This window comes from Marmota flaviventris, chromosome 19 (assembly GCF_047511675.1).
Source record: "Marmota flaviventris isolate mMarFla1 chromosome 19, mMarFla1.hap1, whole genome shotgun sequence".
NCBI lineage: Eukaryota > Metazoa > Chordata > Mammalia > Rodentia > Sciuridae > Marmota > Marmota flaviventris.
Window position 1 is genome coordinate 30,202,542 of NC_092516.1, and position 12,856 is coordinate 30,215,397.

Below are 12,856 nucleotides of genomic sequence, written 5' to 3' on the forward strand. Positions count from 1 at the left end.
GCCCACTGCCTGCCTGCCCTCAGGCAGCAGAGATTCAAAGGAGGCAGACAAAAACAAGAGAGGAGACCAGGTACAGAGTTGGAATTGGTTCCTTTATGGAAAAACTGAAAATATAATAAAAATTAAAATAAAACCAGTTTTAAAAAAGCCAGCCCCTGGAGTTTCCACCTCCTGCCTCTGGCCCTCCAGAGGGGTGAGGCCTTAACCCCAGGGCAGCAAAAGGATAAGGGCTTCTGCCCCTCCTCTTCCCCCATTCCATCCCCATCTTTATCTCCACAGTGGGGGCCCCCCGGGAGGAACCAAACCTGGGTGGGGGAGCAGGGACCCAAGGCCCTGTGGTCCAGGGAGGGAAGCTCGGTGTGTACCCAGCCCCAAAGCTCCCGGCCTGTAGTGTGGGCATGGGCAGGGCCCCTCCCAGCCTGGGCCCAGCTGGGGTTGGGACCGTTAGTTCCAGATCTTGAGGAAGGAGTCCCAGGAGCCTGTGGCCACAGCCATACCATCATCAGTGACCCCAAGGCAGCTCACACGGTTGTCATGGCCAGCAAGGACACCTGAGGGGGAGAGGGACATAAATACTACCTGGGTGCATCACTACTCCCTGCCTGCCTGCTCCAGCACCCAGGTCTCACCTGCACGGTCGCCCTTCATGGCATCCCAGATGTTGCAGTTGAAGTCGTCATAGCCTGCAAGCAGCAGCCGGCCACTGCGTGAGAAGGCAACCGAGGTGATGCCACAAATGATGTTGTCATGCGAATACATGAGGAGCTCCTGGTCAGCCCGCAGGTCGAACAGGCGGCATGTGGCGTCGTCAGAGCCCGTGGTGAAGGCGTAGCCGTTGGGGAAGAACTGTGGGACATGGGCCAGAGGGGGTGAGGATGCGAGGCCAGGGTCAGTGGCCTGGAAGGAAGGAGCCAACCCTTCGGGTTCACCCCCAACTTACAGCCACAGCGTTGATGTCGGATTCATGACCAATGAAGGTCTGTCGGCACATGGAATCCCGCACGTCCCATAGCTTGATGGAGGCGTCACAGGCACCTGACACAAAGGTGCGCCCATCGGGGGCCAGTGACAGAGACATCACATCCCCACTGTGTCCAGCAAAACCCACAGTCTGCTGGCCTGTCTCAATGTCCCACAGGGCACTAGATGAGACAGACAGAAGGAAAGGAACAGAGATGAAGTGAAGGACAAATTCCCTGGCTTCCCATGTCCTCTCCAGAGGAACCTACCCCGATCTATGGAAGGGGCCCAGGAACTTGCTCTCCACCCAGGCCAAACAGCTTTAGGAGCCCACCTAGAAAGGGAAGCTAGGTGCTGGAGACTGAGCACTAAGATGACCTAGGGAGGGAATGTGGGTTAGCACAGACTGCCCAACCCTGAAGGGCCTTACCAGGTGGTATCCCCAGAGCTGGTGATTATTTGGTTGTCATCCAGGAAGCGGCAGCATGACAGGTACCCTAAGGAAGAGGGCTGGTCAGTGGAGTCTCTCAGGGAGAGCAGCAAGGCCCTGACCAGATAACAGCGCCCTTACACGGCCAGGCCCCACTCACCAGTATGGCCAGGCAGCTCCCGGCTGACCCTGACATTGCCCTCGCGGGTCTTGAGGCTGTAGATGGAACAGATGTTGTCCAAACCCCCACAGGCCACAAAGTTCCCTGAGGGTGCGTAGGCACAGGTCATGACCCAGGAAGAGCGCAGTGGGATGGCATGGACCTACAGAGAAGGCATCCAGGGTCAGAGCCAGTCAGGGCCCGCAGCCCAGTCTCACCCTGCCTCAGGCACTACCTCTACCTTGTTGGTGGTGTAACTGTCCCAGATGATGAGCTTCCCATCCTGGGAGGCGCTGACCAGCAGCCTGGTGGAGAGCAGCCGGGGAGAGGAACAGGAGTCAAGGTACAGAGCAACAACCCCCTCCCATCTGAAGGGAGGCTCTTCTGAGACACCCCAGTAGCAGCTCAGAAGCCCTGTCAATAAGGCCCTGCTTTCCCTGGTTCCCTGAAGACAGTGGGAGTCAAAATCTCCCCAAACTTCATTTGACACAAGGGGCAATCTGTACAGCCCACCAGACCTCTGCGGCTGCCTGTCCCCCCCGTGCCACTCTGCCCACTATAAAATCACCCTGGAGCCCTTAACACCAAAGCTGAGCACAGAGCCCCAACCAACCACCCATGCACCTTGAGTCTGTCCCCCAGTGCATGGCATAGATTTTTGCCAGGTGTCCACGGAGGGTCCTCCGTGTTCTCATCTGGATTCTTCCCACTGGGTCCAGCCCAGCTGTGATCTGGAGGTGGACAAAAAAGGGGCTCAGGGACACCCAGACAACAGGACCTCCATCCCCAATCCAGCAGTATGCCTCAAACCCTTGCTTCTCCAGGAATCATCTCACCTGGGTCAGTGTTGAATCCCCGCATGCTTTCCGGGCATCCTGTAAAAGATGGCAGAGCCAGAGAAAAGCAGGAGAGAAGATGGGTGCAGGAGGAGAGGGAAGAAGAGTAAAGAAAGCAGGAGACAAGGCAGTGGGGAGTATGAGACATTGAGAGATTAGGGTACCCTCCCTCCCCCCACCCACAATGCCCCAGGCGGCCCACTGGGGGCAGGGGACAATGGGCAGCAGCACACACAAGCTGTCTGGCCCTGCCCGCTCACTCTTCCCATCCCCGCCGGCCAGGCCCTCACCCGGATCTGGTTCCGGAGCTGCTCGGCCTCCTGTCTCAGTTGCTCCAGCTCACTCATGGCGCCGGGCCCGTGGGGCGGGGTTGGGGGCGGCTGGGGGCCGCGGGACGGGGGCTGGGGGAGGCAGCTCCTGGCCGCTGGCCCGAGGCCTGGGGGATGCAGGGCTGACGTCAGACCTCAAGGCCGCCGGGGAAGTAGGGGCAAAGGCGGGGTGGAAGCGCGGCCCGGAAGGGGTAAGCTCGGCGGGGGCGGGGGGGGGGGGGGGGCGGGCCGTGTTGTCCCCGAGCAGGACAAGGGTCTCTGGCACCCGAGAGACGTTACGGAGGTACCCGCAACTTCCCCAATCTTCCTCCCGCCCCCCGGAAACAGAGCGGGAAGTGCAAGAGGAAGCGCAGGGGAAACCCCTCCCTCGGACAGCAGCCCGGGCGGGACACCCGCGGCAGGAACTGGGAGGGGGGGGAGTCCCTTCGAAAACAGACCTGGCGTCCGCCCCAGCCGCACAGGCACCGCCCTCCCAGCACCTAATTTTAAAAGGGGCGGTGCCTCTTTAAATTCACCCCCACACGCCGCACACCCTCCACACACACCCCCAGCTTCGATGGTGGGGGAGACAGGAGGGGGAGGCTGGGCTGTTCGTGGGGTTGCCTAGGCAACCGTCACCCGGACCGAGAGCACCTCATTGGTGAAATGCCCCCACCCTAGCCCCGTTGCCAAGGCAACCGCATCCACGGCAGAGACCTGTAGGGTGGGTGACCCCACCCCCGGCCCCAGCGCCCCCGCCCGACCCAGCCTCCCGCCTCTCCCCTGAACCGGCCGGGGTGGCTGTTTACAGGATTTGGGAAAAGCCGATTGGGCACTAATAGGTTCGGGACGGCTCACCCCGGATAATCCCCGTGCCGGCTGCGCCCCATTAGCCGCCCGCAGCGGGAGGGGGCGAGGGCGGTGGGGAAGGCAGCCCGGGGCCGCTGCTCCTTCCAGCGCCGAGGCCACTCGCCCCGCCGCGCCCGCGGAAAGCCCGTGGGAGCCGCTCCGAAGTAATTAGGACTCGGAAGAGAGGCCCCTGGCCCCAAGGCGCGGAGCTGCTCTCTCCCAGGCGCCGATGGCCTGCCCCAGGCGGCCGGCCCCGCAGCCCTCGGCAGTCCAAAAGCCCAGCCCGGAGCTCGGAGTCGGGACCCCAGGAACCTGGCTGGCACTGCTCCAGGGCCCGACGTCCTGTCCCCACCCCCAACACCTGTGCGATCTGGCCGTGCACACAGCGCTCAGCCGACCCGGGCGTCCCCCACCCAGCTCACACTTCCCCCAGGCGCTGGGCGTTCCTCTTCCCTACAGATATTTCCCCTCGGTAAATTCTGCGCTATGGCCACAAGATGCTACTCCAAAGGCGGGGGTCAGGGGGCAGAGCCCCTACCCAATCTCAACCCGGGTACAAACAAAGCCTCTTCCTTCCAGATGCCAGCGGCCCGGGGCAGAAGGAAGCAGGCCAGGAGGAAGCCACTGGGGGTGGGGACGACGCTCCCAGTTCTCGGTCCCATCACCCTCCAAGGCCCCCTCGACAGCTCCCTGATTACGGGAATAACAGCAGCCAAAGCCCCAAACAGAAAAGAGGGTGCCACCTCATAGCAGGTCTGGCGGGGAGAATTGGGGGCCAGAGGAGGGTCCCCATATCAGGCAGCTGGAAGGCGCAAGCTGATGCCGCGCTGTGAAGCGCAGTGGGCCTGGCCTTCTGGCCCCCACGACCTCCATTTTGCCCTAAAGAAAGCTGGGTGGGGGGCAGGAGCCTGAGAACTAGGCTTGGGTTAGCACTTGTAAAGGAAATAAGGTACCGAGGTCTCCAGTTTAGGGCTTGGGGGCCAGAAGCCGCAGCCAAAGACCAAATCGAGAGTAGGGTGGAGACGAAGGCAAGGGTGGCCTCGCGGCCTTGCCCGTCTCTCCCCGGATTCTGGAGTTTTATAAGGCAAATGCCGGCAGGGGTGCGAAACGGGTGGACACGAGGGGTGCCATCCAGGGCAGGCGGGAGGGTGGTGGTGGGGAAAGGGGGCGGGACAGGGCCTAGAGGGAGCTCGGGATTTAGCCCCCCAACTATTAAGGGAGCAAGAGGCAGACGGGGCTGGGATTGGGTCTGGGGTCGGGAAAACACCGCTGATGGTGCAGGGATCGCATGCATTATTGGGGCCCTGGGTCCCCCAGTTCCCCTTCCGGGTTTGGAAGCTACGGGGCCAGAGGAAGGGAGGGGAGGTCTGGAGAGTTACGTCCGCTCCCAAGAGGCTAGATCGGGGAGACAGAAGAAGGGACATTTCCCCGTGGGAATTTGGGGCTGGGGGGAATGAGCACTCCTTTTGTCAGCGGAGGTACCTGTGGCGGTAGGACTCTGCGAAGGGATCGCTGGAGGAGCGCGGGAGGTCCTGTCTTCCTCCGCGGCGGAGGCGGCAGCGGCGGCGACGCGGATGGATTTCCTCAGTCACCCCAACTCAACCGCCCAGCGCTGCTCTCCCCAGAGCGGAGGGATCCCGCCCGCCAGTGACGCGGCTGTCGCCGCCGCGCCCAGGGCCCGGCTGGGCGAGACCAAACTAGCTAGTGGGGGGAGGCCAGAAGAGGAAGCATCACTTCGAGGGCAAAAACTGACTCGGTCACAACAAAGATACTACTTCGTGTAATTTCGATGCTAAAGGGACCAAAATAATGTTTGCTTCCAGAAGAGGCGTAAGACTTCTCCTCTGGGGCTGGCAGAGATGGTACCGGCATAGGGGAGGGTGAAAAAAAAAAAAAAAAAAAAAAACCTCGCTGATCACGTGACACGTCCCCGGCCCCTCCCGAATTGGGCGGTTCCAGACCGGGAAGGGGAGCTCGAAGCCCCAGTTCTTGATTTAACCACGCCCCTCCCTGGTGGTGCCCCGCCCCTCTGCTGGAGGAGGAGTTAGAGAGATCCGGGCTGGAGCTGGACTGGGCCCGACTCCTGGCGGCTGGAGGAAGAGCCGCGATTTGGGCTGTACGGGTCAGGGTTGGGGCCGCTTCGAGCCGGAGTAATTGAGGCAAGTCTTGCTCAGGCAGTTTATCTGTGTTGCCCAGTGGGCTTTTGTAGACCACCCTGTACAGGGCCACATGCCACTGTAATGACAATTCACATTTGTTGAAATCCATGCTTGTTATTTAACCCGCACATCAATATTGTGAAGTAGCAGCAGTACCCTGATTTTATAGTAGTGAAACAGACCCAGGCTGCAGAGTGGAGATACGAACCCAGGAAGCCTTAAGACTTTATTGTGCAGTTATATCTTATACAATTTCTTTATGTAACCCCACTGTGGACCACCCGAAGATATGAGAATGTCAGTATAGGCCTCAGTTTACACATCTGTTCAATGAGGGGTTGAAGCCTTCTGCACTGCCAAGCCTTTTGAATTATCATGGGATCCCCATGGTTGTGAAAACACTTTGGAAAGTTCAACATATTGCCTTCATGGATTCCTCATAACAAAAGCACCAAAGCATTCTATTCATTAGCCTTTGAAAAGCCCTAAATAGCTTTCAGAAGCACAACTTTTTTTTTTTTTTTAAGAAAATAAGTGACATTCTTTGTTATGCATAAATTCTATTTATGTGCACCCAGCAACTAAATGACGTATTTGCAACAGATAATAGATGTCAATTAGACATCAGAATTTGGAAGGGACTTTATAGATAATTTTCAGTTTTATCTTCTACAAAGGGACATAGTGACTTCCCCCAAGGCACTTTAGCAGCCTGAGACTAGACCCAATTCTGTCAATCTTTATAGGGCATTTGATGCTGCTTTATCTCACTCTGGTTTCTGCGTTAATATACTTTCTTGGTTTAACTCATTCAGCTAAAATTTACTGAACCCCAATGATGTGTGCTTTGTGTGTCCTAGCACTGAGGATACAACCGCAAACAACATGTGCATCTCTTCAGCCTGCCTGGATACAGAGATGGATGATACATGGGCAATGAAATAGCAGTGCTGGTGGTCTGGAGATGTCTTTCTTTCTTTTTTTTTTTTAATTTTAATATTTATTTTTTAGTTTTTTCGGTGGACACAACATCTTTGTATGTGGTGCTGAGGATCGAACCCGGGCCGCATGCATGCCAGGCGAGCGGCGCTACCGCTTGAGCCACATCCCCAGCCCTTTTTTTTTTTTTTTTTTTTAACAGTACTGGGGATTGAATCCAGAGGCATTCTACCACTGAGCTACATCCCCAGCCCCTTTTTAGATTTTCTTCTTTTGAGACAAGGCCTCACTAAGTTGTCAAGACTGGCCTCAAATCTTCTATCCTCCTGGCTCAGTCTTTTGAGCCACTGAGATTACAGACAGCCAGCTTGGAGATGTCATTTATTGGGAAGGGACGCATTTGGGGAGGAAGATCAAGAGTTTTAGATTGGGATGTTTTAGATTTGAGGTGCCAGGAGAAAATGCTTAATAGGAAGCTGAAGAAGAAGGTCTAGAGCTCAGCAGAGAAATCTGAGTTGGAAATGAGCCCCAAAAGTGAGTGGCAATTCAAGCAGATGAAGTCATAAAGAGGTTCAGAGAAAAGACAAGATGGCCTAACACCAAAGCGCTGAGGAACTCTAATATTTAGAGGTCAGGTAGAGCACAAGCTGCCAAAGGAGAAATCAGAGAGCTAAGAATAAAATCAGGAGAATGTGGATTTCTGGAACCCAAAAGAAAAGAGTCTTCCCGAAAGGGGATGGTAAATTGTGTTGAATACTACAGAGATGAAGCAGGACTGCACGGAGAAGTGCTTAAGGATTGGGTAAGATGGATGGTAACTTTGTTCTGCGCAGTCGCAGTGGAGAGGCACTGGTAACTTTGTTCTGAGCAGTCGCAGTGGAATCTAGCTAGGCATCTACATGCAGTGGCTTAGGGTGAATGAGCAGTAAGGTAGTGGAGACAACCAAAGTGGTTAAGACTTTGGCAATGTTAGCTCGGAGGGGTGAAGATGGGGCAGCAGTGGAAAGAGAATATGGAGTCCGATATTTGCTTTTTATTTTTGGTAGGGGGATATGGTGCTGGGGGTTGAATGCAGGGCTTTGCACATGCTGGGCAAGCGTTCTACCACTGAGCTACATCCCCGGCCACAAGATATTAAGATATCTGAATTTGGATGGGAACTACTTGAGCTCATTTAGAGGATAATGGGAAGGACAGAAGGAGAGAGGTAAAGGATACAGGCAGGTAGGGAATGACCCATGGGGGTGACCCACGTGTGGAAGAAGGCAGAATCCCTAGAGCACACGTGGAGGATGGGGCTCTGACAGATCACCAGGACATTACCTGTTCCTTCTCAGTCAGCTTGGACTATACTCCTCCTTAGGGCAATCTACAAATGTTGCTTTTCCAGGATCTTGACTTTGGCCTTTTCTTCTCATTTGCCATGTTATTCCTTAGTGACTTCATCCACTTTTGTGACTTTATCCCCTAATTGCGCATAACTCTCAAAGCCCAGATGTCTCTTCCCTGTGTGCAGACTTGGTACATGTCCAACTGCAGACTGAATATCTGCATTTGGATGCTCATGGGCAGTGGTGTGCTGGCGTCAGCTGGTGCCAGCTCATATCAGCTCACAAGAGCTCATTATACACCTCTCTTCCCAACTCCTTGTTTAGTGAATTAATGTTGGTTGTAGTGACTTGAAATTGCCTATGGTGAGAGTATTTACATCTTGGCAATCGGCAAATTCTTCTGATCAGTGCTTCCTTTCCCTGAAGATCTGATTGTTAAAACATTTACTGCACACTGCTGTTTGCAGACAGTCTTCACTCAACATATTCTGAACTAAATCACCTTCCCCTGGACCCCATCCTGCCAAACCCTATCCTTTCCTTCAATCTCTTTGCCAGTTAACAGCACCCAGGAGTGTCCTACTAACTCATTCCCCATATCCAAAGAATGGTCATTTAGTTAAGGTATAGGGTAAGCTATTAAAAAAAAAAAAAGAGTTCTCAAAATTCAATGACTTAAGTGATAATTGCAAAATAGATACTCCAGGATGATGGGGGCATCTAGACCATCTTCAACATCTCTGTGTCCAACATGGCCCACGAAGCAACCACTGTCATATCTGAATCGCATGCATTGGGAAGTGGGGTCGGAAGAACAAGTTCTTCCCTATTTAGGGACATCACTGGTTTCTGCACAGAAGCCAGTCAGATGCAAGGAAGACTGGGACATGTAGTCTTCACCTGTGCATCCAGATATAATATTATTAATAAAGAAAAAAGGGAGCTGGGTGCAGTGTGGTGCATGCCTGTAATCTGCTACTCAGGATGCTAAGAGGAGGATTTGCAAGTTTGAGGCCAACCTCGGCAACTTAGCAAGACCTGGTCTCAAAATAAAATTTTGAAAAAGGGCTGGGGATGTAGATCAGTGATTGAATGCTTGCCTAGCATGTGCAAAGCCCCAGGTTCCCCAGTACTGCAAAAAAGAAAAAAGGGAAATGGGTATTGGTATAAGGCTAGCTAGCTTTTTAAAAATTTCTGCTCCTTCTCCTCCTTCTTCCCCCCCCCCCCTCTCCTCTTTTCTTTTCTTTTCTGTTGTGGTGCTGGGGATCAAACCCAGGGCCTTGAGCATGGTAGGCAAGCATTCAACCACTGACCTACATCCCCAGTCCTCAGGGCTAGCATTTTGTCACTGGTGCTACCTCTTGAATAGTGTGTGTGTGTGTGTGTGTGTGTGTGTGTGTGTGTTTATCCCTTATACTGTATGCCAACTGTTATTACCATAGTTCTTGCCTATTTCCTGGCCTCTAGAATTGTCCCTTTCCAATCAGCCTACCTAACGGCTGCCAGAGATATCTCTAAACCTGCAAATTGCGTAGTATAACTTACTTGTTCAAAAGCATGCAGTATGACTGGGGTGTAGCTCAGTGGTAGAGAGCTTGCTTAGCTTGTGGGATGCCTAGGTTCAATCCCCAGTGCTGCAAAATAAATAAATAAATAAAATATTTCAAGCCATGCAGTAGTTCCCCCATGGATTCCCTGAGGAGAGCCAAGCCTTCGTGTATGACATATAGACCAGGTCTTGTCCTTCTCGACTCAAAATGCCTTCCACCCCCACTCCAACTCTGTCTCCTTGTCTGCCAGAAAGTCAGGCCATTTTCTGGGACTTAGTTTAAATGTTCCTCTCTGACCACACTGTTTTGTGTCACACTGCAATGCTGGCTGCATTCCTATTGCAGGCTTTATTAGACTGTGTATTTCTGGGCACCCGCCACCAACACTGGGACAGGGGCTCTCTGTAAAGCCAAGGCACTTGGTTTATCTGGCAGAAGGGCTGGATAAGTGCTTGGACAATAAGGAACAGACCTTCAAGATGCCAAATCATTTCCAAGATGGGGATCTGAGAGGCTTGACCCTGGCCCCAGCACCTTGGACATCATTACCTGATGCTCAAGTTTGACCAACCTGAACATGGATTTGGAATGTGACCGTGTCTAGAAGACTCTATTAGATTAATTGTTTAATCATCCATCTTCCTGGATGGACATTAAACTGAAGTTACATATTGTCCTCTGAGCCATTTTATTCCCAGTGCCTATTAGGCACCTAGAGAACATGGATAGAATGAATAGAAGAAGCCTGACAACATTTGCCGCAGAATCAACACTTTCCACATGTCTCAGTTTAAGTCTCAACTTAGTCTGGTTGCTATTGAGACTAAATGAACTAATATTTGTAAAACATTTATAGCAATGCCTGGCATATAGAAAGCACAAAGTGTCTACTAAATGAAAACAGAGTTGCATGGGACTTGGGGTGTAGCTCAGTAGTAGAGAGAATGCCTAACATGTGTGAGGCCCTGAATTCTGTCCCAAGCATGATGGGGGGGGGGGAGTTGTAGGAATGGACCATTTGATCTTTAATTATTTTCTAGTCTTGTCTTCCCCTAACCCCACCCCCCAACACTGCCCTCCTTCTAGACTGAGTTTCTATTTCCACATATTCCAGAATTTTACATGTCTTCAAATCTTTGCACATGCTGTTCTCTGTGCAAATATTTCCCACTTTGTTCACCTCTGTGCCCCTATAAATACTTCCCAGTTCAGCTCAAACTTCATTTTGAGATACCTTCCAGAGACATATAGTTGCAGGCATGAAGAAGGCATAAAAGATGTCTGCTGAATCAATAAAGGGACAAATGTCGAATTAGATCCCATGACAAATGCAAATTGGCCACAGTTGGCTGGGAGGTAAATCGAGTCTTATACCTTGCTGACCATAGCTTTTCTTCCTACCACAAGAGGAAAATTCACTTCTCATTACCAGATAGACTGCAGGCTTCTAACTTATGCATAATATAGTAAAGCTTCAAAAAACTCCTAAAGGACATTTTTTTTTTTTTAGGTGTAGGTGACACAACACAATGCCATCATTTTTATGTGGTGCTGAGGATCAAACCTGGGTCCTGCCCATGCTAGGGGAGCCCTCTCCCGCTGAGCCACAATCCCAACCCCCTAAAGGACATTTTTATGACCCAGTGTTCACTGAATAGTCCTGTGTACCCAGCTGTCAGCCAGGCACTTGATTCTGTCATCAGACTGAGTCCTCACCACAAGCTACCTTATGGATGGAGACAATGAAACTTGAGAGGAGCACAGAGGTGTTATGAAACAGGTCATATCTCAACTGGCTGATAAGAGATATAGGTTCTAATCCTGGTTCTGACCCCAGTGAGCTTCATGATCCAGACAGAGCCTTCTCTCTATCTGGGGAAACCCTTATAAAACCCCAGGGTGAAGAGGCGGGTGTAAATTCATGATTGGTAAAGTTTCAAAATCTGAGAGGATTTGGGGGAATGCGGCAGGGGAGCGGGTAATGGGAATTTACAAGGTGACTTCAGAAGAAGTGAGGCAATATCATTAAATGTCAACAGAAGGAGAGGTGCAGGCCATGAATAGAATTGCTTCCCTCTCAGCATTCCTTTGATCCTCTTAACATTTTGAAAGATGAAGAAATGCAGGTCTCACCAGGGACAGTGGTCTCTGCCTGTAATCCCAACAGCTCTGGAGGCTGAGATAGGAGGATCACAAGTTCAAGACCAACCTCAGCAACTTATAGCAACTTAGCAAGGCCCTAAGAACCCTTGTCTAAAAAATAAAACAAAAAAAGGCTGAGGATGCTACCCAGAGGCTAAGCAACCCTAGGTTCCCAAAATAAATAAATAAATAAATTCAGGTCTCAAGAGCTTAAGGGGCCATCCAATTCATCAAGGTATCAATTTATAGAGGTCAATGATTGATCAAGGGTCACTCGAGAAAATCTCAGGATCTCCCAGTTCCTGAGTCAGCTATGTTCTCTACAGCTTATCACTCTTGCTGATAGCAGGAGTCCTCCAGTCTAGGAAGCCACAACTGAACTCAGAATTAATCCTGGGCATGTAAAATGCTATTGTCACCAGTAGATAACCCATGAGCCAACTCAATCCATCTGACCTTTGGCTGGGAAAAGTGAGGTCCTTCCAGAGTGGGCATTTGATGAGCAGAGAACCTTCAAGAGCAGGGGACTGTCACACAGTGCTCTTTTCCTATGCCACCTCTGGTCTCAATGCACCCTCCACCCCCAACAAATCCCAACACACAAGTGTATCTACATTACATATGTCTACACATACAAACACCAGCACACACACATGCTCAACTAACCCAGGCTGTCAGAGATGTTCCTTCACCTTCCCCAGCAAAAATGCCCTGAAGGTGGGACCAGCAGCCCCAAAGAACCTAGGAAGCTACCAAAATACCCACTTCTTGATCAATGCCTCCTGAGAATAGGTGTCTAAATAGAAAGATGGGGCAAGGTGTCTAAAGCCCGATTAGCTGAGTACCAATGTGTGAACACATGTGCACAGATGTGTACGTGTAAGGCCCAGGCTCCAGGGGATGGTCGAGGAAAAAAAGTGGTCATCAGAAAGACAAAGATGGAAAGAATCAGAGAGAGACAAGAGAAACCCCCCACACATACACCTCTGGTCCCTCTTTCTATCTTTCCATCCTCCCTCTCCTGGTAATTTCATTCAGGCCCGAGTGTGACAAAGCCTTGCTCAGGAGCCTGTGGATGGTTGACTCTTCAGGTGCTCCAGGGCACCTTCACCCCCCACCCTATTTTAAAAATGAAGGGAGCAGGGACCTCATCAGTCACCATACAGAGTCCTGGTCTCCGGATGGAAAGGGT

The 12,856-nt window shown here is 52.0% G+C and overlaps 1 protein-coding gene across 1 annotated transcript; it reads right to left on the reverse strand.

Moving 5' to 3' along the window:
• Positions 1–71: 71 nt before the first annotated feature.
• Gnb2 (G protein subunit beta 2) lies at positions 72–5,165 on the reverse strand. The gene is made up of 10 exons (XM_027952962.2): positions 5,026–5,165; positions 2,677–2,822; positions 2,387–2,425; positions 2,175–2,281; positions 1,792–1,855; positions 1,551–1,713; positions 1,391–1,457; positions 941–1,142; positions 630–846; positions 72–551 (listed from the first exon to the last, which is right to left on the reverse strand). The coding sequence occupies exons 2-10, from the start codon at positions 2,731–2,733 to the stop codon at positions 445–447; spliced, it is 1,023 nt and encodes a 340-aa protein (XP_027808763.1). The 5' UTR covers positions 2,734–2,822; positions 5,026–5,165; the 3' UTR covers positions 72–444.
• Between the last annotated feature and the right edge of the window lie 7,691 nt (positions 5,166–12,856).

Coding starts and splice junctions, on each gene's coding strand:
- Gnb2 (XM_027952962.2), bottom strand. CDS start 2,733: ATGAGTGAGCTGGAGCAACTGAGACAGGAGGCCGAGCAGCTCCGGAAC. Junction 2,426..2,676: donor AGCTCCGGAACCAGATCCGG/GTGAGGGCCTGG, acceptor CATCTTTTACAG/GATGCCCGGAAAGCATGCGG. Junction 1,458..1,550: donor GGAGCTGCCTGGCCATACTG/GTGAGTGGGGCC, acceptor CCTCTTCCTTAG/GGTACCTGTCATGCTGCCGC.